We start from the raw sequence: 25,088 nt of genomic DNA, 5'->3' as shown, positions 1-25,088 counted from the left end.
AAGTGACTTACATTACATTTGTTAAAAACAGAGCTTCATAATTATGCATACATTTGTAATCAATTTTTGATTTCTTGGTACTGTATTCTTGCCAGCAAAACCGTGTTGTTTTTTTATGATGTGTACAGGATCAACACTTGATGACATATCTTTGCTCTGAATACAATGTGATATGCTGGTCATTGTCTAATAAATTTCATGGTACTAAAGAAAAAGAATTCAGACTGATGTATTGATGTCAGTATCTTACAAGAAAAGAATGTAGTCTATGTGTACGTTTTCAGTGGAGACAGTGTATACCTAATTACCTTGCACTTATGATGGTACAGCAGAACTTTACATGTATTAAGAGTTCACATCCCCTCATATGCACTGTATGTATTCATTTATTTATTTATTTGCTTGTTTGTTTGTTTGTTTTACCCTGATTTACTGAGAAACCCAATATGGCAAGGTAATTTGAAGTGTTTTGGGCCCGGTTCTATGAAGAGTTAGAATTGATTATATATAGTTGATTTCAATTATAAGTCTATGACAGCCTGTGTGGTAAGGGAATTTAAAATCGATTGTATATCTTTTGATAAAATGGGGCCCTGGGCCCTGTTTTATAAAGAGTTAAACTTGATTATATAGTTAATTTCAACTGTAAGTCTATGGCAGCCTGTGTGATAAGGAAATTTTGAATCAATTTTATCTTTTGATAATATGAAGAGTTAAAATTGATTATAATTATCATTAATTTCAACTGTAAGTCTATGGCAGCCTGTGTGGTAAAAAAAATTTAAATCAATTTTATCTTTTGATAAAATGGGGCCCTGGTCTTCATTCTGTGTCAATTTGAAAAACAAGCAGAGTAAAAGGTTGATAGGAGAGAAAGTCTTAATGCTGCCTCATAATGAAAACAAAATCATTGCCCAAAACTCACAAGGGTTAGTTTAGATTTAATCTTTCAAAGGGACACCCATTCCAAATCACATAAAATATGCACAATACATCACATACATGGCTAAAGACATTCAGTTCCCTGTTGTTCACACTCTGACATGCATATTACGCCTATTTAAAGGCTTGTTTCACTAATTGTCAGATTTTTCACTTTTTAACTATGTACAGCTTTGATTAATACCAGTTATCTTATTTGTTGATGTTATCATTCTGAATTTCAAAAAAAAACCAATAACAATAACAAAAATTGCATGATGGAAGGCCTCATTACACAGGTCAATTATTTTTCACCTTTTTGAACATTTAACTTTGCATTCAAAAGTTCCAAGTTCCTCAGAAATAGGGATGACGAATTGGTCACTCCAGATTATCTGTCAGATTATTTCATTCTTACTTTTCAATAAAATTTTAAATGGAATCTTGGCCTTTGTTCTCTTCATTTAAGTTTACAGTATTTACTCATTTTGTCCTGATAGAATGCTTGTTTCAAATACCTAATTAACTTTCTTTTAAAAAAAGAAAGAAAAAATTTCATGGTTAAAATGTCAAAGTAAAAATACATGATTAACCTCCTATGTTCATAGCGTAAATTGAAAACTGAATTGTACTACACAACTTACATACTTCTCTTTGAGCATGGTTTATTGATGCACAAGAGCAGTGGTACAGTATTCATTTCGAACATACCGTCAACCTTGCCTAAGTCAAATCTATTTGGACTGAAGAAATAGCTTCGACTTACAGAAAACTTGACATAAATGAGGGATAAAAATCAGAATATAAAAAGAGAAGATAACTTGAAAAGACCGTCGAATTTGGCAATCATTTGACTTATGTGAGGTTGACTTTAAAGCGAGGTTGACTATATTCCCATGTGCCAGTGGATGCAAACTACTTGATACAGTGTAAGGCGGAACCTCATTACAGTGGGGACCTATTAAAACACAATGACAATTGAGTATCTGAATATAAGAACGACCCAAGTTCATGGAAGACCATTTCGAGTAAACTTTAAAAAACTTCACATCTTTTTTATTTGTCCAATAATATTCTATTTAACTGTGATGGGAAGGCAACATGACAAATTAGAACATATATTATTATGACAATTAACATTTACATTAATTGTGGAGAGGCCATTCAGTGTGATGGACTTGGGTCGTTCTTTGAATCATATGTGATATTCTGCTATAGAGATGAGAGGATGAGAGAGGGCGCTATAATATGAATGTAAGAATGACCCAAGTCCTTCATTCTTACATTCATATAAGAATTAAATCATTCATTCCACGCACTTCCGGCTTTAATTAGAATTTATCATTTATACACAAGATGAGTCCATGCATAAGCTACAATTTCCCATGTCAAACTGAATTTGGCTAAAAATTGGACTTGGGTCGTTCTTATTCAGGTCTTCAATTACTTGAATACATCAGAAATCTCACCGTATAATCAAAAAAAAAAAAAAAAAGGAAGAAGAAATACACATGAACAAATTTGGACAGGCAGAACCAACTTGTTTTCAGAGAGTTTTGTTACATCAGACCTCCTTATATTGAGGCGCCACTGAAATTGCAAATTACTTTCTGGCATACAAGCATGCCATGGGCAGTTCATAGGAAACAAAACTGAACATGGTGCTTTCACAATACTCTTTCAATGAGTTAATGCATGCTTTTTGTGGCTCGCAAAGCAAGAGAGAGTTTGTGACCTTTAACCTTTAACCCGCCTCCACCCACTGCAAAAGAAGAACAATGCATAATAATGCACTTTCCTAGCACCTTCCATTATATCTACAGTCTTCATCAAAATGATTACTACTTTGAAATGTTTGGTCAGTCTAAGATGTCTCATGCACATCATTCCCCCACACAGGAAGGAACAGTAGTACTCTCTTCATCGGTGTACTTTACATCCGTTTCTGTGCTCCCACATTTTTTTCTAAGCAGTTCTGAATCAAGTTCTTTGTATGTCACACCTTTGCCTCTGCCTCACTGTCTAATTCAGCCGGTACAAAATTTAATGTACAACATAGCATTGGCCGATGTGCAGTCTTCTTTTTCTGTTTCGGTATCATTCTGGTTGCTTTTTCCTCCATATTCTATGCTGTCTTTCGACTTGTTTATTCCCTTCTCCCAGTCTCCATTCTTTTGTCCTGCCTTCGGTATCATGGTCATTCCAGACGTCCATCAACTTTTGCGATACCTTCCTCAAACAAGAGTGGGCTCCTCCTCAAGGATTTCATTAACGTCTCTCTCCTCTTTAATAGTTCTCCGTCTGTCCCAGGCATCACCATCCCTTTCTTCACCATCATCTGTTGCGGCTCTATGTTTATATTCATATCTGTCCCTATTTCTGTCCCGTTCCCGGTCCCTCTCTCTGTCCCTATACCTATCTCTGTCTCTATCTCTGTCCCTGGAGCGATCATTGTCCCTATCTCTAAACCGTTCTTTGTCACTGCCTCCATTATCTTTTTCCCGCTCCCCACCTTGTTCCTTGTCCCTATATCTGTCTCTGTCCTGACCCCTGTCTTTGTCCCTATCCCTGTCCCTGTCCCTGTCCCTATCTCTATCCCTATAACTATCCCTGTTCCTACCCCTGTCTCTGTCCCGGTCCCTGTCCCTATACTTGTCCCTATCTCTCCTCCCATCTCTGTTCCTCTCCCTGTCTCTGTCCCGATCCCTATCTCTATTTCTGTCCCTATATCTGTCTCTCTCACGGTCCCTGTCTCCATCCCCATATTTGTCCCTATCCCTGTCCCTGTTGTCCCGCTCCTGGTTCCCATCATCCTGCCTGGCTGGTAGGCATATTGGTTTCCTGAATGGTCTGTCCCTTCCGCCGAATCTCAGCTGTCCCGATTCTTTCTTGCCACCAAACCCGCCACCTGTCACCATAGAGAATAAGAGAACACAGGTACAAAATAATATTTGTACATCCAGAGACAAGCAAACAAACGAGTGAACAAACAAATCTTTTTTTTTGGGGGGGGGGAGGGCGGTCAAACTGTAATTCTTTGGTCAAAAATATGTTCAGAAAACAAAACAATAGCAGACACTTGGGTTGAAATTATGTGAAAATACTGCTTGCCATTCATAGAGTACCGGTATCATTTATTTATAAACTTGAACATACATGTATTTGATTTATTATGATACGTATTATTTCATGTATTTGATTTATTATGATACATATTATTTTATGTATTTGATTTATTATGATATGTATTATTTTTTATATCATTTATTCATAAACTTGAACATATTTGACCCAAGTTGCAAGACTGATAAGAAAGCAGGATTGACTTTGAGTGCAATTAGGTAGTCGATTATCATCAAGCAAGACATTTTTCTTCTGACCTAGTCGTCTTGGGATCCAACCCGGCAGTGTTCTCTGACACTCCCAGTCTACAAAGACGATGTGCTCCTCAATGACGCTTTGGTCTGCTTCCTGGCGTGCCCGGCGTGCCGACCTCTCGTCCTCGAACTCGACGAAGCCGTACTGCCGGGAGAAGCCCGTCACCAGGTCGCGCACGACCTTGACGGATCGCACCTCGCCGTACTTGGAGAAAGTCTGGGAAGGAAGAAGACACATAGAGTGTGAATGCACTTGTGCTATTTTCAGCTATTTACTGCCAAAATCACAAACAGTTGCAAAGAGTTCTATGCAAAATGGTACACTACATCTTTTCTAGTACATCTCAATTCTCTCAAAACAATAAAAAAGTCTTCAAAAAAGTCTTCTTTCTTTCCTTCTTTCTCTCATGTTTCTGTAATGTAATTATTATCTTGCACATGGTTGTGCCTTGAGCATTTTTATTATTAGATGGATTTGGCACCTTTTAAGTTCCATATATTATTATTATTATTAAAAAAAAATCTAATGATGTTGTGCATGGAGAAGTTCCACAAGTAATGACAGATTTACAGCATAGCCTTGCTATATAGAGGTTGAGCATACTAGCGTAACCAATACAACACAATAATTTTGCAAGCCTCATTCCTTTCATATTTTTATCCCTGATATAACGACAAAACTATATCCAATATCACAAGGAGATTTCAGTAGTCCCAAGCAGTTAAAACAAGGTTCCCAAGCTGGTCATAGTCATCCATGTCCTTAAGCTTTATGTGGTCACTTCAAATTCCCACAGAGATCGATCATGAGTAAAAGACTTTGCCCATGATGCCAAACATTGCCAGCTGCCCTAATTTGTCTCTCTTTAAGTAGGTAATGCGTACTTACCTCCACCAAGGGAGGAGTTTATGCTTTCATCGATTTTTTGATTCTTTGTTGGTTCTTTTGTTTGCCTGTGTGCAAAATAACTCAAAGGTTGTGAATGGATTTTGATGTAACTTACAGGAAAGGTTGGAAATGACACAAGAAACAGATGATTAGATTTTGGTACTAATCCGTAATTTTTATGGATTTTATGAAGGATTTTTGATACTTTTCAGGAAGGGACAATGAACTTGGGAGTTCAAGCTGCATATCTTTTTAGGTCTGCATATAGATGTGCACTAAAGTGTGAGCTTTAGTTTCTGCTAGAGCAAGGCGCCCCATGCAGCTTGAAGCTGATGACGTAACAAAAGGCTTCTATACTGCATTGGGAAATCGGGCGATTTTCAGCATGCATAGGTATGGGTTGAAGTCACTAATTTCTATGGAAGAGCACAATCAGTGGTGGAAATTAGCTGCTTAGTGGAGGTCTGCGCTTTCAGAGTGCTTCCCTAGTTTACTATGTATTATAAACTATACACAGTCCTGTCGCTGAAGAGAAGAAGTGCACCTGGCATCTATTCAGCTATTAAACTTTGATCATCATCATCATCATCATCTGTACGGGAGTGTAGGTAGGTCCTGTCAAGTCTCTCGGTTGTCAGCGCTTGGTAGCACGAGTAACAGTCTATATCAAGCGTGAGCATGGATGTCAGACAATTTCAAAACGTTTGTCTGACCAGAACGTGTCTAAACCGTGTTTGAAAGAATCTATACTAGTGGATGTCACAAGTGATGAGGGCAAACTGTTCCATGACTGGATGACTCTTTTGCTGAAACAGTTGCTGCATATGTTCAAACAACAATGGGTGGCAAATAATTTGAAGGGATGGCCTCTCGTTCCACGATACTATGAATAGCAGTACACAGTCCGAGGACAACATGATGGCACAAGTCTATTCTGATAGCAAATCACTAAATGCATTTTGAAAAAGAAGTGGGGTTGTGTTTTCTGTGGAAGGTATTCATTGAATTCAACCAAGATGTCATCTTGGTGGCTGCCATACAGCAATTTTGATTCTAACCCACAAAGAGGTCTGTCAAACAATGAAAATCTTTACACCTTGGCTGCAGTCATTTGTATAACTTTAGATAGATTAATATTAACTCATTGAGGATGAATCCCAAATACTCGAGCAAGTGTCTATGGGAAATGTGTGTTGACATAGCAAAATCAGCCACGGTATCCTAAATGGGTTAATGCACAGGCTTTGTGATAAGTTGAATAGGCCTTACTTACCTTCTTCAGTGTTTTCTCAGTGGTTTCTGGGTTAAGTCTGGCCACAAATAGAGTGAGGGAAGGGTCAGATTCCAGTGATGTGTTTGGAAAGTAATTTGCCTGTTGGAAATATAACAACAAAAATTTTCAAAGTAACAATTATCAAAGGCAATGAAAATAATGATGGCAATTATCGCAAGGATAATGATTATGATTGAATTAACTATTAGCAAATGATATTTAATAGCAACATTGTCAAGACTATCTATCACCATCATCATACTATCATTATTATCCTACAAGGTAATTATAATAACATTCGTCATAATTATCAGCATGATGGTAATACATTCACATCACGATTAAAAATGGTCTTAATGACAACTGAATATAACCAGTATAGTGAGGTGCCCGCACCTCGCCAGGGGCCCGAATACCGCCACCCGGCTTAAAATTGTTATAAGCGCACTGAACACAAAATTATGCGCGGGACTGTGTTCAGTATCCCTTGAAAAACTTGAAACTTGGCAGGGTTACCACAAACAAGCAAAGTGTGGTACGTGAAAAATGAGCAGTTTTTCTCGAAAATTTAAAATTTATATTAGGAATAGGCCTACGTGTTATCATCACGGTCACCCGCACGCATCTTTTACGTGCTTGTCTATGGGAGCATCATGATCACCTGCACACGTCTTTTACGTGCTTTAATTGGGAGCGCGGGTGGAAAGTTGCGGGCCCCTTTTTCCTTAGCGCGCAACTTTTTCGCATCGTTCACGTTTGAGGATGATAGCTGCAAATTTCCGGTATTGAACAGTAAACTTGTGGTTCCATTGGAATCTTCAGCATTTTTCCAGCAGGTAAATGGGATCTCATAGAATTTCAGTGACGAAATGTGATTCAAATATGCATAAACATTAACTATGGTGAGGTGCGGGTCACCCAAGTATAAATGTTATTACCATTATCGGTACTTGAGAACTTTAAAATTCATATCATGTTTCGCTATGACATTGACCACATATGAGGCACATTCCTTTCTAAACGTTAAAACCTTGTACACTACGAGCACTCATGAATTATAGAGCAAAGATGCAGGCAGCCAGCACATGAAGATTGCATGCCCCGTTTGTTACCATCTAAGAGATAGACTGGTCAACTTACCTTCATAGCTCTCTCCACAGCTCGGTCATGTGGTCTGGTATCAGTCCCATCTATAGAGCCTGCTGTTAGTGGGAGGTAGACCCGTGCTATCGGCTGCCACGTGTCCATGTTTCCTTTACTTTTCTGCAAATTCAGGGGAAACACCACTGAAACTTATGAATACCTGGTACAATGTACTTTGAAAACTTTGCACACTGTAAGATTCTCAGACTACTGTACTGTTTATACTACTAAAATAGTAAAAGTATAAAGTGCATACAATTTTATGGAACTCCTGCCAATATTGAGCGGAAATTACCATTGACATCAGACATAATTATTCATTATTCATAATCCATTGCTTTCCCAAGAGTGGTAAACGATCATAATAAAACTTTGCGAGAACAATAAAGGGTGACAAATGCAATTCAACAGATTTTCTTCAAAATAATCAGGGACGTTTCCAATGTCTGTGTACATTGTAGACTATAGATTTGCTGCAGGGCTCTAATTCATTATTTACTTTGATTTCTTACATGTATTCTATTCATATAACATGCAGAGGGCACATCGTGCTATGATGGACAAGATTTTGGACTTTCAAAAGGGTGGTCCCAATTCAAATCTGACCTACATTGTACATTGTAGTTTGGCCTGCCATGGTGTATACATTCTTGGACAAAATCTTACATTTACACCAGTAAGTTTTGCCAGCACAGTACTCATCAATCTTCACCAATGTCTATACAAATAGGTGCTGGGATTCAAATCAGGGTCCTCTATCAAGGGTTCTACAACTTGGAAGATACTCTTTAACTTGTATGCAGTAGACTAGTTTCACATTTTCCCTTTATTTCCCATACTAATCAAGCAAGATTTCTAGATATGTGCTGGGCCCTGTATGTAGCCGTGAGTATTGATATTGTTCTGACTAGAACTAAGCTACGAATGGGCATGCAGCGTGGCATGACAAATTATCTAAGATTATTGTGAGGCTAAGCGAGGTTCAAAAGATGTTTGAAAACTATAGAGGAACTAGATTCCTGGGCTGGCTAGGGAGTGCATTCATGAGTGGATCCCAGCTGAATGCATCATGGGTAAAATTACTTTTTCCACACAGTGCCACAGTGGGAGCACATAATATATAACCATGCATATCCCCAACATCGCGACAATTATCGTATGCTATCCTGGGTTTTAGAAGGTTGAATTATTTTAGTTAGGCTTCTAACTTCAGCACAACGTACCTAACCCTAAACTCTAACCCTAAGGTATAGTTTACCCTAAAATTTACAAGCCACCTAACGTTAAATTTATTGATACATTGTTTTCTCACTGATTTTTTTATTCTTTTTTCTAATCTTATTTTCCATTTTCAGTGGATCCGAGGTGCACTGATCTAGATGGAAGCCTAAAAAATAACTTAGCCCCCTATAAAACCAGGATTACCCTAAACGTATCTTATGACTGGGTACAGAGCTTCTGACTTTTGGGTTTTGCTAGGTATGCTACGTAACCAACACACACTCGGATGCTAGGGCATGCCACTACTACTAGCTCAGCTCCGTCCAGCACTCAGCTCCAGCAGCCAGCCAGCCGGAGCCAACAGCCAGCCGGCTGGCCAGCCTGCCTAGCTGGCACGCTCTCCCTGATCCCTCGACCTTCTCTGTCGACCTTCTGTGACTGTGTCGTTTGCTGCACTTTGCATGCAGCAGCAGTCAAAGAATACCTACTACGACGGCTGCTCGAGCCTACCCAGCCAGCCTCTCCTGTGAAAGCAAAGGAGACATGATACCAGATTATACTTACCCTTTTTATTGCCGTTGTTGGACAAACTAACAGTAACACGGTTGGACGTTTCAAGCGCAAAGGCCAAAGCTAATCAAGCCAAAGCATGAGGATGCAGGGGATTCTCCCTTTTCGATTGGCTGGCTTGGGTCAAAGGTCATAATCAGTTTCCACAGTAATGACAGACGCCAAAATCGGTGGTAAGTAGAATCGACATTCGCTTCATGAACGTGCGTCATACCTTTTCACTTATTCCTCTCTATGTAGATCTAGATCCATTTCTAGTCCGTGTACGCAAGTAAGTAGACTAGAAAACGTGATTATGCTGCCCACAATTCTTACTTATCTTAGGAAGTTTTGATACGGCTGACACTGGCACTGCAGCAGCTCAGCAGCACAGCAGCAGTTGGTCGAGGCCCGCCGCGCGCCAGCGACGAACACCGTCCGTTTCTGCCCCCTGCGGCGGGGCAGCGCAGCGGACTGAGAGCTGTTATATTACGTTAACGGCCTATCAAGCCGCCACTGCACTGGCACTCACGCACTGCACTACATGTAGCTGCTATTCAAAACAGTAACTTGAACTTGTAAAGGCGCCTAAATAACGTTTAGGTCTGATAGGCCGATAGACCTCTACCAGGGGTGGGATTTCATGAAGCATTTTCCAACAACTTTGTTGAATATTTGCTGTCAGTCAATCACATGCAAGGATTTCTGTAGCTTTTAACACTATAACAGTTTGTGACTTTGTCAGAGTGGTAGAGAAATAAGCCCGTAAGGTCTAGAAAGTAGGGCCTATTCTAATTGTAAAATGTTGTTAGATCTATTTAAAGTGAAAAGGGTAATTATGGAGAGAGGACTCGGAATCTAGGGCAGCGCGGGGTCTAAACAATTAAATAAGCTAGGGCAGGCATTCAGCATGCATGTCTTGTACATCAGTTCGGGAAACCCACTCACAAGGGGGGCCTCTCCTTATAAGTAACCCGTCCCCCTTATAAGTAACCCCGTCCCCCTTATAAGTAACCCCCGGGGCACCCCTTATAAGGAGTCTCCACGCTTTTTTGCAATGCAACGCGAAAATGAAAGGACTGCGGCAATTCGCTTGATTATGTCCATAAAGCTTCACAAGTTTCCCAGTTACTCACGAAATTTGAGCAAAATCGGTTTGAGGCATCATATCTAAAATCATGGATTTAAATGCGATGTCCAACGACCCATGCGAATGCTGAAATGCGAGCGATTACTGGCGTGAGTGTCGCCAGGCGCGGCGGCGCGGCAATGCTTGAGTGCAGACGTGGCGACTGAGTACGGAGACTCTCTCGTACTCAGTCGCCACGTCTGCACTCAAGCATTGCCGCGCCGCCGCGCCTGGCGACACTCGCGCCAGTAATCGCTGGCATTTCAGCATTCGCATGGGTCGTTTGACATCGCATTTAAATCCATGATTTTAGATATGATGCCTCAAACCGATTTTGCTCAAATTTCGTGAGTAACTAGGAAACTTGTGAAGCTTTATGGACATAATCAAGCGAATTGCCGCAGTCCTTTCATTTTCGCGTTGCATTGCAAACAGCGTGGAGACTCCTTATAAGGGGTGCCCCGGGGGTTACTTATAAGGGGGACGGGGTTACTTATAAGGGGGACGGGTTACTTATAAGGAGGGGCCCCCCTTGTGAGTGGGTTTCCCGAACTGACATGTAGGCGTATCCGCGTAACCATGCATAGGCCTACTGCAACTTCTATTTAGTATTATAACGAAGAAGATCGATCCACTCTCGCTAGTGTAACACGTTAGGCCCTACCAGTAGTTGTGTACCATTTAAACTGTGAGACTTTCAACAATCATCAAATCCACCAGACCATGATCCAGATTCCAGATGGACCAGAGGTGTGAATGGTTGCCTCATCCCACAACCCTGACTCAACAACACCAAAACTTATTCTTTCCTAGATAGAACGGTTACAGGTTAGGTCTTGGAATGCCCTCCCAGACAATGTTGTGGGGACCTCCTCTGTCAGTGCCTTTTGTCTCCTGCTGATGAAGCGCAGCAGTGCAGTGCCAGTTTGTTTCAAGGCGATTATTACTCACACCATGTAAATTATTGGCACATGCACCCTATCCTTTACCAAATTTGCAAAAATCTTCCTGGTTGAAGCCTGGAGGAAGCAGACTGCCACCAAGAAGAAGAAGAAGTAATTGACGTCCATAATCAAATCCATCACTATAGTCTAGAACCTGTATCAGTAGCCTACATTGTATAACAATTAACATGTCCCATTTAAATAGACTGTCAACTCGTTTTGTTCAGGTCAACTTTAGTGATGGAGAAGTCAACAACTCCGGTCAAAGCCGACACGACTGCAGTTTCCTCGGGCCCTGGCGGAGATGCCACTCTGTCAGACAAAACCAGCGATGCAAATGGAGAGAGAGAAGATGGGGAGGGATGGACAGAAGGATCAGAAGGAGGAATAACAAAGGGAGAACCAGAAGACATTGCAGGGAGTGGTGATGGGGCAGAAGGAAATCCACCAACTGGAAAGGAGAAAGAAGAGACTGGGGATGAGACTAAAGATGATAAAGAAGGTGATAGATCTCTATTTCCAAACATTAAAGGGATCGATGGTTTTGGTTGAGATGGGGCTTAATAAGGGATGGTATAGTTTCGGTCGAGATCCAAGGGGCTTCAGGTTTCCAGCGTTTTTTGGATGATGATTTTTTTTTTTTAATAGTTAGAAACCTGTATGACCAAGCATGATCTTTAGAGGAATTATACAGTATGTTTATTTGGTAAAAACTGGTTTTGAAATGGCTGAGATATTAAGTAACAAGCAAAGAGATCTTAAAAAAGATGGGACCTATACCTTTTATAGGACCACCTTGTTTTCCTTATATTTAGATAATCTCAGCCATTTGACATACATGTTACACCACAGTGCATTGGACCTTCATTTGTGACCGGCGACAACGGTTTCAGGCAAAAGTCTGGAATTTTGAAAATTCATTTTTTCACTGAATCTCATTGCCCATTTCCTAAGCTTTGCATTGATATAAAACACTTGTATTCTTCGGCACCGTAAGTGGGCATAGAAAGAGAAATAAAATGCACTTTTTAAGTTGATAGCCTGACAAAATTGCGAGAAAACAGGCTTTGAAGATTCACCTCTTTCTCAAAGACAATGTCCGGGCGGCGATGCGAGGGGAGAATCACCCATCCGTACGATGGTGCCAATCGATGTTAAGCTCCGCCTCTAGCAACCACATCGCCTTCTGATTGGCTCACTGAGAGAGTCAAATTTCCCGGGCACCTTCCTCGGAGCTCAGCGTATGGAGCCGAAAAACAATGCATTTCGCTCGGGTTTGTTTACCATTACGTCTTTCAAGATGGCGAATACGATAATTGCACGTATGGTGTACATGTACAATGTTCATGTGTATGGTGCACGCATTACGCAATGGCATCCACATGCCACTGCCGTGTGCATGTAACAGGAGCGGTGACAAATCCACACATTTACAAATCGCGTTTTCATTGTGGTGCCTTTTTAAGGCAGAAAATTGCTAGTGCTGGTGAGGGTCACGCTTCCTGTTTGTTTTGCTTTTACAAGACATGCATATGTTGCTTTGTTCGGTGGTGCTAATTAAATTAAAACAAACAAACAAACAAACAAACAAACATGACTCGTTACTTTGGTGCGATCTTGACGTGTAGTATGTGAATATGATTGGTTACATGTGACGGCTCCTTTCCTCTCATCTACCTTCCATTGAGTCAGTCTACTGTCATAATTTTTACTGCATGTACAAGTAGACAAATTTGAGAATATTTAGTTTTCTTTTCACATGATTATGTCATGCTACATGATTTTTGTTTCACTTCCGTTGTCGAACATTGCGGTAGAATAGTTCGGATAGAAAGCCAAACGAAGAGCACGCACTACAGAGCAAGCGTATAAACCACTATAGCAAGAACAATGGAGCGTGCACGCGTGGACAAAGCATTCCCCAAATGCTGCAACTGGTGTCTCCGAAAGCCGAATTATGTAAATGTATGCGACGCACCAGCCAATTGCATGCGAGACCCTGCGCCGTAGCAACGCTGAGGATATTGGCGCGGCGTTCGAAAGAAGCTCGAAACTGACGGGTGCGATCCAACATAGGGTGCTTAAAATTCCATTTTCGATAGGAAAAACTTAGTCTTATGCTATGAAATTTGGTGTAGATGTAGAAAACATATCAAAGATTCGATTTCTGCAAAAAACCTAAATCGACAAAAATAATGGTCAAAATCTTTGTACCCCGCCTAGGAGGGAATTTGCTCTTGCGACTTTTGCCTGAAACCGTTGTCGCGGGTCACATTTATAGTATACCGTACTTCATAGAATCAAAGAAACAGTTTCAATAATCAACATCATGTGATATCATTGTATAAAGAAAGTAAAACACAAAGAGAGCAGCTGTGCCTATATTACAGCTAATAAACCATCATGACATTTTTAAAAGTTGTAAGAAATGTGAACCAAACTCCAGTTGAATTGTTCATCTTGATAACTGCCTCATGGCATACAATCCATGTGATGTCCTCAACACAGGTGCGCTGCAGAGTTTGCTAAACTCCAACCTCAACGCTCTCTCGCGATTGGAGCGGTCCAAGCTCTACGAGGAAGGTGTCAAACTGAAGATAGAGGGTCAGACAGAGGGCGCCCTCAAGTGTCTGCTGGGCGCCATCACAGGCCTGTCGGAGAGTAACACATTTCACAGCCTCCCGCAGTGTCTTCACAGCATAGCTGACATTTACTTCGACAAGAAGGAATGTATCCTTTATTTCTTTGTGGGCTTCGAGTGGCAATTGACACCGAAAACTCCATGTCATTGTGCACACTGTCCAAAGTCCCTAGCACAAATAGGGCAAACAAACCCTTCAAGGTTATTGTTGCTCATGCTTAGGCCCTGTGTTCCCTCTTCTTCTTCTTCTTCTTCTTCTTCTTCTTCTTCTTCTTCTTTTCTTCTTCTTCTTCTTCTTCTTCTTCTTCTTCTTCTTCTTCTTCTTCTTCTTCTTTGTCTTCTTCTTCTTCTTTAAGATACTTTCATCATTCAATTCTACATGAGACAAGATGGTAACTTTTGGTGGGTTTTGTAAAGTGTGCTTTATTTCCATGTCACATGCAGTGACGCATTGTTTGTTATTCATTGTCTTCCTAGCACTGTACCAACAACATAATGAATCTTCTGGAGGGATGGTAGTATTATTCCCTTATTCATGGGATGAATTATTTCCAGGCATTATTTGAAAGGCTTTTGTTGTACATGTCAGCAAGAACCATCAAGAATCATACATTCTTACAAGATGTAAGAGATAGATTAGAATTTGATAAATAACAAACATAATTGTTGGTCTTGCCTGTGAGGAAAAGAAGATGCTGACATTTTTCAAACTTATTCTAGAAGTCCAAATGCGATCATGCTCAATTATGAGGTATTTCAATCCTCACCTTTACAAGCAGAGGTATTTCCTTGATGGACTTTTTTTCAATCAGATGAGAAGGCAGTTTACTTCATTCAGGCAGAGAAGATGTACTACGAGACAGCGCTCATTGACATCGTGAATGTGCAGAAACCAGCTGAGAAAGGTATATAGGACTCATACGTATTTGATTATTATTTTCTCTTTTTTTTTTCGTTGCATATGACTTGATTATCACATTGACTCGGTCTTTGTATAGTCTTCAATGTGCCCACAAACCCTGTAGTGAGCTCATTGTGTGTACTTGACGAAATTTCATGTATTTTTGTTGCAATTTTGATATCCAATGCATCAAGAATTTCCATTGTAGACAATAAAGTTAATCAATGATTCAACCAATATAATCAGTGTACTGCATTAACATTGTGGGCTAGCTAACTATGACAGTCAGCTTGGGCCATTTTAATTGTTGAGCTATTCCCACCCTTGTCACAAGATGTCTTGTGGTAGAACACTGATGATGACTCCAAACAAGGTAATTATGAGAGCAATCACATAGTCTCTAGTGCATAAAATTTACATTCTTTGAGACCCCTTTATCATTGGAGCTACATGTATTCACCTTGAAAAGAAGTTATGTGGAACTTAACCAGTGTATTAATTCCAAATGTATGTCAAGTTGTTTGAGGCCTTTTTAGCATTGGAGATTATTTCCATTGGAAAAAAAAAATTACTTTATCATAACCAGTTAAGGATAAGCTCATTTTGCTACAACACACATTTTCCATAGACACCTGTCCAAGTATACTCAGGACTAGCCTTCATTGGGTTAAACCAGCTGATTATAAACCTATTTATATGATTCTAAAAGCATGGATGTTAACATCTTTAGCCTTTCTGATTATGATAACAGTCTCACAGTCAGATGACGAGGAAGTCAATGAGGATGGTGAAGGAGAAAGCAAAGGATCTGATGAAGAGCCTGTGGAGGAGCCTAGCAAAGATGACCTTTCACCTGATGCCAAGAAGGGTCAAGAATTCGAGAACCTGGCCAGGCTGTGCCTCAAAGAAGGAAAGTGAGTAAATCTTTTTATATGTGAACTTTGTAGAGGTGGAGCCATGCATTCCTTGAATCAAAGCCTGCTAGTTTCTATGAAATTTCATTACAATTTTATTTATTATCAGGAAATCACAAGACACTTGTTTCACTAAAATTCAAGATTGGACAAGCTGCAAACAGATATACATGTATCTTCAATTATTATTGTTTTTGTGTGTTTTCTTTCAAGGTGTAAGATAATCGTCAAACATCGATCAGTACCGTATACAAAATTCTAGTGTCTGAAATTGGTGATAACATGACAATCACAAATTTAAGCTAAGTCCCACTCCGGTATTCTTTCAAATTTTTGGTATGCATGCTTTCTCCCTTTAGTATTCAATGCCGTGTTTTTCCAAATATCATATTCACCTAAACATGAATATCATATTTCACTCCCGGCACATAATGCTTGGGCAAACACACAACTACATTTGTATACACTATGTGTAGATTACATACAGACAGACACACAATACAAATGCATACACCCAAACTCGCATCAAAGATTGTCGTGACTGATTTGTTTGAGCATAATTCAAAACCAGAAATTTGTGTGTGTGTGGAGCCAAGTGTCACAAAATTAAAATGCATGGAAAAGTTCTTGTCTCAACTGGCCTACAATGTTGAATGTCAGTAGCAATTCGCAAAAATATTTTGCCACAAAAAAGGCCATAGATTCTAATTTGAAAAAAAAAATCATACTACGAAAAAGGCTGTCTGCTCCAACTTGCGGAAATGTTGTGCTGCGAATATTTCAAATTTTACAGTATAAAAATGATGTATGCTGTTATCATTTTTCCTCTCTTGTCATTTTTTTTTCAGGTTACAACTGGCATTGGAGTACTGTGGCAAGGTGAGTCTTGGTCAAGATATACTGTATGAATATTCCATATATTTCACAAGTACGACAGTTTCCAAAGTTTGAACTTTTAAGCCAATTTCTTGAATGCTTGAATTTGCAACCAAGAACCGCATTGGCTAAATGAGATAGTGGTATTAGAGGTAAGAAAGATGTGACTCCCTACCAACCCTGTACTCATTTTGGTTATTATTGGAGGCAATGTTTTTCATTAGTTGTTCATTTGTTGTGAGGTAAGAATAGTTTGTCCTTCAGGGCATGTGCATTCAAACACAAATGCATTTTTACTCTCTTCTTTATCCCGTTGAGGATGGACTTATTTTGCTACACAACACACATTTCCCATAGACACTTGCCGAGTATACTTGGGACTCGTCCTCAAGAAGTTTAAGTCATTTCATGTACTCTGGACCTAATATTTCTTTTTTTAGCACTTTAAGAAATGTCTATGCCCCAGGAGGAATTTTATGTTTGGACACTATCAATGGTAATAGCATGAATTTGCAATACCTTCATCAAATCCATTATCACTTTTTTTGTTGTTGGATTCGGTTTGATTTGGGACTGTAATGCCTTTTGTGAGTTAAAGCCTTTTTTGGGGGGTCACAAACACATACTTTCAGTGGTATTCTCATATCAACCTATCGTACACCGTTTCTTCTCTCTATCTCTATCTACCTCTCTGTATGTATGTATGTATGTATTTATGTCTGTTTTTTTCTTGTATCAATCTGTCCATTTTGCTTTCTGTATGTTTATCTCTTTCTATCTGTTTGTGTGTCTGTTTGTCTTTGTCTGTCTGTCTTCATTTATATCTCTCTGTCTCTTCCATCTATCTCTTTATCTATCTACATTGTAATTGTATCTATTTGTCTGTCCCTATCTCTGTATCCATTAATATATCTATCTGTCTTTCTGTTCGTATATCTATTTGTCTGTATGCATGTCTATTTATCTGTCTGTCTGTCTGTCTGTTCTTTGCCCTCTCGTTCTCTCCTATCTCTTCTCTCCCCTTTACCTTAATACAGGCTACCAAGATGTACCAAGCCGAGTTGGGGGAGGATCATCCCGTTACCGTGGCAGCACTCGATCTCTTCACAGTCATCTATGCAGATGTGGGCAAGAAGCTTTACTCAGGTAGGAGAAAAAAAAAATGTTCAGAGATGATGTACCTCCCATGTTTGATTGTTAAGTACTGGGGTATTTTAGAGTGAAGTTACGTTATCAACTGCAATGCCAGTGTAGATTATAATTTGTGCAAATTGGATCCCAACAAACATAAATAATCATAGATTTAAAGCTTGTAGAAAATCTGCAATCACATGTTGACAGCTTTTGGTTTCTTTTTGCCAAATTTGCTATTCTCCCCTTAATTGCTACTCCAAACTTAAATATGATGTGCACCCACACACAAGCAAAGATGTACGTAAGTGGAGTTTTTTGTAGACTGCTCTCTCTCTCTCCCTCTCTCTCTCTCTCTCTCTCTCTCTCTCTCTCTCTCGCTCTTTTAACAGTTAAATATTATTGTAAACTGCCATTATAATTGGGAGGCGGAAAAACCTTTATGAATATTTTATAGTTTAGATTCTGCCATCTCTGGATGAAGAAAACTACAACGCTACATGATGTCACAACTGAACAAAAATTCCTAACTTTTGAACGGATGGTCAGATTTTCCTCAAACTTTCACTGATGTGTTATAGTCAGTTTGCTGCATTCACTCAATCCACTTGATTTGTTTTCCATTCCCCTGGGTATTAAAACCTCTACACGGGAAGGAATCATGCAAGCCTTCTTTTCCAGTGATTACCAGATGATGCTTGCATTCAAAAATCTATTTTTCTTTTCTCTTTCCCTTCTTCCCCCATAAAACATCAGATGCCATGGAAAAGTTTGAGAAAGAAGAGGAGGCCTTGAAGGCTGAGAGATCTGATGACAGCGGCCTGGGGGACGGACAGAGGGTCATGGAACTCAGACATCGGTGAGATGAAACCTTGTTAAGTGCTGTCAACATGGAATGTGATTACTGTATAAAGACTAGAAATTTTCATATGCATGAAGCAGTAGCATTATCCTTTCAAAAGTTATAAGAGTAGAAAGTGAAGAGTGTGTAGGGTTTTTTTTTTGTAAGAAATGAAAAGGAGACTTCCAGAAACACCTGATCATACTGTTGTCCAAAAGTGTTCAATGGAAAAACTGAAAATGCAATTTTTCATTTGTTATATGATCCCAAACTTTAGGAGAAATGGAAGAAGACTTGCTCTTTCAGAAAAATATGAGAAACTCAAGATAGACTTCATAGTTGACCCATTTCACCTATTTTGAGTCCTCACACAAAATCAGTGCATGCGACTTTTTTGTTAGTTTTTTGATGCACTGTTACATATTTTCCTGGTCTGGAAATTTGTGGAAATGTTGTATACTGCTGAACTACATTTAGCGTTAAAATAATTCAGAATATAAGAACACTTTTGGACAGTTATAGAAATGTGTTTGAGAATATGATTTTCCATAAGATAATGAAAAAAAGTAAAGTCAACTGAAATCAGCACAGGTTGGAAAGTTATTACTTTCTCAATATTATGTTTTAAGTGTGTACTAGTGACAATTTTTCTGTTTTGATGTGAAGAGTTTGGCAGCAATCAGTGGCGTATCTAGGGGAAACGGCGCCCGGGGCAAGCGTGAAAATTGCGCCCCTATTTCTGAAAAAAGTGTTCAACCCCAACCCCATCCCGGTAGGGACTTTAAACAAAGTCTACATGATTATGCTTTTTTCAAGCACTTAAAATGGGTCTTTTGAGGGTGATTTGAATGTAGCGAATTTTGATAAATTTTGGTGAGCGAGCGCAGCGAGCGAGCCGAAAATTTTTGTATTTCAGCTTACAAAACATGGAATTCTTGCCATTTTTTGCTTATTAAATCTTACAATTCTAATCAAGATATAGTGACGGCCTTATAGATAACGATTTATACCACCAAACTGAGGACTTGAAAAAATACTCTAAATTAGAACGAGCGAGTGAGCCGAAATTTGTATATTTCCGCGTCATCATTGCGTTTTGTTCTTATCTTGTTTGATTTGGGTTTTTTTGCGCCCCCCCCCCCCCCCCGTATGTTCGAAACCGTTGGCGCCTATTGATCCAATTGGCGATCGCTTCAGAACGAAATTGCAGCCGCTGCTCAGTGAAGCATTTTGCCTGCTAAATATTAAATGACATGTGTGAACACAATAGACATTGTCATTTTGTCCGCGTCATCATCAAGTTTTGTTCTTACCTTCTTTTTTATATGGGCCGTGACGCGAGAAAAGGGCCCTTAGGGCATTATATACCGAAAATGAGTTTTCACCTCCATATTGTAGAAGAAACTCTGACGTATTTGGATATGCAAACCTTTGTCTGAAATTCCACTCCTAAATGCTCCAATTACGGCATTCAAAACAGCATGTTTTGTCCAAAATCCTGTCACTTTTTTATGCGTCTATGCATTTCCGCGTAGTTAGCTAGTTGATCTTTTTTGCGCGTATTGCTTTGTTAAACTTCCGCGCCGTTTTCTGGCGTTTGCGCGCAGCGGCGCTAAGAGCCCTTTTCTCGCGTCACGGCCCATATATATTTGGCGAGCGAGCGCAGCGAGCGCGCCGAAAGTTTTTGTATTTCAGCTTACGGAACATGGAATTCTTGTGTGAACACAATAAACATTGTCATTTTGTCCGCGTCATCATCATGTTTTATTTCTATCTTGTTTGATTTGGTTTTCTGCCCCCCCCCATCATTCTCCCTTCCCCCCCCCCCCTTCCGAGCGAGTTTTTTCTTCTTCTTCTTCTTCTTCTTCTTCTTCTTCGTTTTTTTTTTCTTCTTTTCTTCGCTTTTTTTTCCGTTTTTTGCGCCCCCAAGGAGTGGCGCCCGGGGCACGTGCCCCCCTTGCCCCCCCCCCCCCCCCCCCCCCCCCCCGATACGCCACTGGCAGCAATGACTTTTATTATCATATGTATCTTTTTGTTTGTGGTCCTTTCAGACGAAATGGTGGGGAAGATACCCCGTCACAAGAACAAGCAACTCACCAAGGGGAGCTGGAACCGACCCCAGCAGAGGAGCGTGGTGAGCCAAAAGTTTTCTGATACTTGTAAAAGTGGACATTTTTAAGGTGTTGAAATTTTTGCACATTTTGCGCAACCAGAAACTAGCGCAAAAGTAAAAGCATATAAAGATATTTGCTTGCCATATGTTTCAGTACTTGATGTCATTATTCCACTGAATTTAAAACACATCTTACCTAGCCAGACATGAAAAATTACTCACATGAAAATATCTGCTTTTACAGTACACAGAATTCCTGTCATAAGGAGTTGCTTGAGACCAATGACATTTCCTTCTAATGTTGATTGCTGTGGTGTATATGGGGGGAGGAAATATAAATGTATATCTTAGGAGTGGGACCTCCAAGGTTTAACTTATTGGTATCTCACTTTATGCGACCTACAGTAGTTGTAACAAGCTTTTACTGTACTTCTAAATGTACTGTAAGTAATGTCTATACATTCAACCAGCCTTTGGGGATCAATTCAGTCAGAAAGTTGGACACAGTTCACGTCATTCCATTTGACCTACTGTTTAGGTCCTAGTAAGGAGCTTGATTAATGTGGGTGCTGTTTAACAATGTTTCCAGTTTCAAGAATCTGAGAGCATCATGATCTTACAATTAATAAAACTACCAATGTCTCTGATATCTTCAATAAATGAAGCTATGACGTACTTAGAAGAGATTATTTAAAGCTTCACCTAAAAAGAATGGAAAATCTGTGAGTGATGAGAAAAAACACTGTTCTTGTATGATGTCATAGCTCTCAAATTGGCTTGCACAGATGAATATATGTGACCCGCTACAACAAAAGGATCCTAAAGTCGCTGACAGGTGAGCCGAGAAAATCAAGTTTGAAGTCAGATCACCAAAATCTAGGTCAAAACGTTCGGATTTCTGTTTTTAACATAATTTTGTAGTCTAATGTATCTTCTATCATCTGCCGAAATTTCAAAGCTAAATGATCAAAGGAAAGGCCTGAAAATAGCATTTTTTCTAGGCCATGCTCGGCTCACCCATCAGCGACTTTAGGATGCTTTTGTTGTAGCGGGTCACATATGCATTGTTGTATTAGATCAAGTCAAAACAATCAGGATAGTGAAAACTTAAAATTCAAAGATTCCATTGATAACTTTTGCCATTCTGTTCATCCTACCTTACTCCATCCATTAAGGTCAACATAAACGTGAGCATATCTGCACTCTGGCATGTGTTATGAATTACAATGATCTTTCATGACCTTTGACCCTGCTTGTCACATGATAGATGACTGGGTCATGACCTGCCTCCTGATGCTCATCTTCTTCCTGGTCACCGTCTTCATCGCCATCCTCGTCTCCACGGTCTACTGCTACAACAACAGCCGCAGCAACTACTGCGCACAGACCCGCGGCGACATCAACTACTGGTACATGTACCTCAGACACGTCATACACGACTTCAGAAAGAGCTTCTCCCCATCTCGGTAGCCGACAGGAATTTGAGTATATGGGACTGTTACACATGAGTCGATCGCTGACAGCTGTGCCCAAATTCCCAGTGACATCAACTTGCACTACATGCACGCATGCTTGTGAGACACTTCATTCGTCTTTTTCTGGAATAGCTCCTACTGGATGGATGTCTTTGTGTGTGCATGCAGGAGTCTATGAAGTTTGCACATGCATTTTAATTTTACCATTGTCTTCTCAATTTCTGTGACTATTATATATGCCGTCCACTTTTGTAAATTGTGATTCATTGTTTGCTTTCATTATCATTTGTCTATTTGTTAGATGTGTACTGCAAATTTGATTCATGAATTTTGTATGGAGTGTATATGTGCCATTCTGAAATAATCAACTGAGGGAGATTTTTGGCTATAAATTGCTATGATTTTAGTATTTGTGTGTGTGTGTGTGCGTGTGTGTGTGTTTTGTTTTTTTCGTGTCAGACGGATATACGCAAGATATTTTGCAAGGTTTTTACTTTCACAAATTTTGTGAGTCGGGTACGTGCTACAAATTTGTATTTGTGAATTTAAAAATGTGAAAATATTAACTCTGACCTCAACATGAATGTACGTGCATGCATACATTTCTCTGTTCTGCACTGTACTGCATAATTGCGAATTCAACCACTCGCGATATTGTCTGGAAGTCCCGATTTGCAGAAAACTAGACTCAATGAATATATTATGGCATATGTGACAGTGCACCTCAAAATAAACAAAAAGTCGCCAGACATGAATTTTTAGTTAAGACCATATTCTGAAAGAGCAGACTTTAAGCTTTAAAATGATGTATAACTCAAATCAAATGGACTCTCCTAACCTATCTAAATATTGGAAAGAAAGCACAATCTCAGAAAAAGTGTGAGCTGAGAAAAGAGGCTTTGAAGTACAGTGTGTATTCAAGCGCTTAATCTTTACCAAACCGTGCTGGCTGTGCGATGAATGGGACAAAAAAACAGGAAGTAAACCACTGGAGTAACAACAATGAAGGGATTATCAGATTAAACTGAAATTAAGCATGCCTCATTAACACATTCTGTCCATAATTAATGCCAACTTTCAAAGCAGTAGCATTATCCTTTCAAAAGTCATTAGAGTTGAAAGTGAAGAGTGTGGACAAGGTTTTTCAGAAATGAAAAAGGGATTCTGAAGACACACCTAATCACACTATTCTATCAAAAATGTTCGAGATAAACTGCTAAAAAAAAACACTTTCCTGCCCGTTTCACGATACCAAATTTTAGCATAATGTAAAAGAAGACCTGCTCTTTCAGAAAATATGAAAAAGTCAAGTTCGGCTAGGTTGACCCATTTCACTTGTTTTCAGTCCTCACGCAAAACCAGTGTGTGCGACTTTATGTTCGTTTTGAGGTGCACGGTCACATATGCAGTCTCTGCTTCATGTTGTTTGTGTGCGTGGATTGAATGTTAGAGTGTTCCATGCTGTATTCAAGATCCCAGAATTCTTGGGATATTTTTGTGTGTGTATAGTGTATGAAGAGCTAAAACATTAGCAGAAATAGAGTTTACTTAGATATGATCTGATTTTGAAGTATGAAATCATCCATATTTTGGACGTAAAATGCATGCATGAGACTGCAAGTGAAGTGACCAGACACAAATGTCAAATTACGTCTTGTTTGTAATAATTTTCATGCTAAGTTTTTCCATTGTCATAAATGCTCTTTCTCTCTGCATGGTTTTATGCAGCCCAGTAGTATCCTTGGCACCCTTTTAACTGATACTTGTATAACCCGTTTATACTGCTAGTGGGTTTCAGAGCCTCCTCGAGGAAGTTCGAAAGCCCACTCTGAAAAAGCAGCCTCTCGTCTGTTTATACTGCTTGCCAAAAGCAGGCCCTAGCAGGCCCTAGCAGGACAAACTGGCTCCTTCCCTCTGATACATGGCGCGGGCTTTTGCATGAAAGTGAGCAAGTTGAAAGGCTTTCTTCAGCGGGATTGGTCGAGACGGCTGGGTTGTTTATGTAAGTAGGCGATGACCTTCAGCAATTACCTCCGGGTCGGCTAAAAAGCAGCTTCTCGAACCCCCTAGTGTTTATACTGCAGCAAAGGCTGCTATAGCAGCCTCTGAAACCAGCTCCTGTAGGTGGTTTCAGAACCTGACCTGATCGGATCTCCTTTTCTGAATTCGGTCCGTTTATACCGAGCTGAAAGGCTGCTCGAGGCTGCTACAGGAGGCTTCATGAACCCCCTTTTTACTAAGTACAAACGGGGTATTAGTCTTGTACTATTCACAAAAGTATGCACTTTATCAGTGCCCCATAAGCTTGTACACAATTTTGCTTGGAACGAGAAAAGTGTGTCTCAGGGGAGAGGCACCCTATAGTGGCATGCTCTACTGGCACAAGACTGACTGCTCCGTCAACCACACCAAACCATGCCACTTGGTACAGTTTAGATCGCTCTGATTCACTCTGGCATGATTCACTCTAACCAGGGACAGGACGCCCTCTAAAGTTCATGTTGTCTTTCACTCTAAAGAGGATTTTTCACCTTCCCAGGCAGAACAACTTCTCTACTTCTTTTGATTACTTGGTGCCATTTACACGTTGTTGGTTGAACAAAGAAGAAAGACATCTCTGTAAATATGTATACATTGATTTTATATGAATATGTAATTCATAGCAATTACAGGGTATGATTTACTATTGAAGAACACTTGTAAATAAATTTGATGAAATTCTTGAATCAACATATCTATGCCTAACATTG

At 39.8% G+C, this 25,088-nt stretch overlaps 2 protein-coding genes across 2 annotated transcripts; one reads left to right on the top strand and one right to left on the bottom strand.

Moving 5' to 3' along the window:
• Positions 1-3,155: 3,155 nt before the first annotated feature.
• On the bottom strand, positions 3,156-7,708 carry LOC139715572 (U11/U12 small nuclear ribonucleoprotein 35 kDa protein-like). Its single transcript, XM_071627134.1, has 4 exons — positions 7,601-7,708; positions 6,461-6,559; positions 4,302-4,515; positions 3,156-3,829 (listed from the first exon to the last, which is right to left on the bottom strand). Exons 1-4 carry the CDS (start codon positions 7,706-7,708, stop codon positions 3,156-3,158), a joined length of 1,095 nt encoding a protein of 364 aa, XP_071483235.1.
• Positions 7,709-11,686: 3,978 nt separating this feature from the next.
• Positions 11,687-22,333, top strand: LOC139715571 (uncharacterized). Its single transcript, XM_071627133.1, has 9 exons — positions 11,687-11,948; positions 13,955-14,176; positions 14,900-14,992; positions 15,752-15,902; positions 16,751-16,781; positions 17,816-17,924; positions 18,666-18,768; positions 20,802-20,884; positions 22,131-22,333. The coding sequence occupies exons 1-9, from the start codon at positions 11,687-11,689 to the stop codon at positions 22,331-22,333; spliced, it is 1,257 nt and encodes a 418-aa protein (XP_071483234.1).
• Positions 22,334-25,088: the final 2,755 nt, after the last annotated feature.

Source organism: Diadema antillarum, unplaced genomic scaffold (assembly GCF_040938485.1).
Source record: "Diadema antillarum isolate AM-2024a unplaced genomic scaffold, OU_Dant_1.0 scf00000051, whole genome shotgun sequence".
In the NCBI taxonomy this organism is placed as follows: Eukaryota; Metazoa; Echinodermata; class Echinoidea; order Diadematoida; family Diadematidae; genus Diadema; species Diadema antillarum.
Note: the sequence above shows the minus strand (reverse complement) of the source record. Positions and strands in the feature narration are given on the sequence as shown.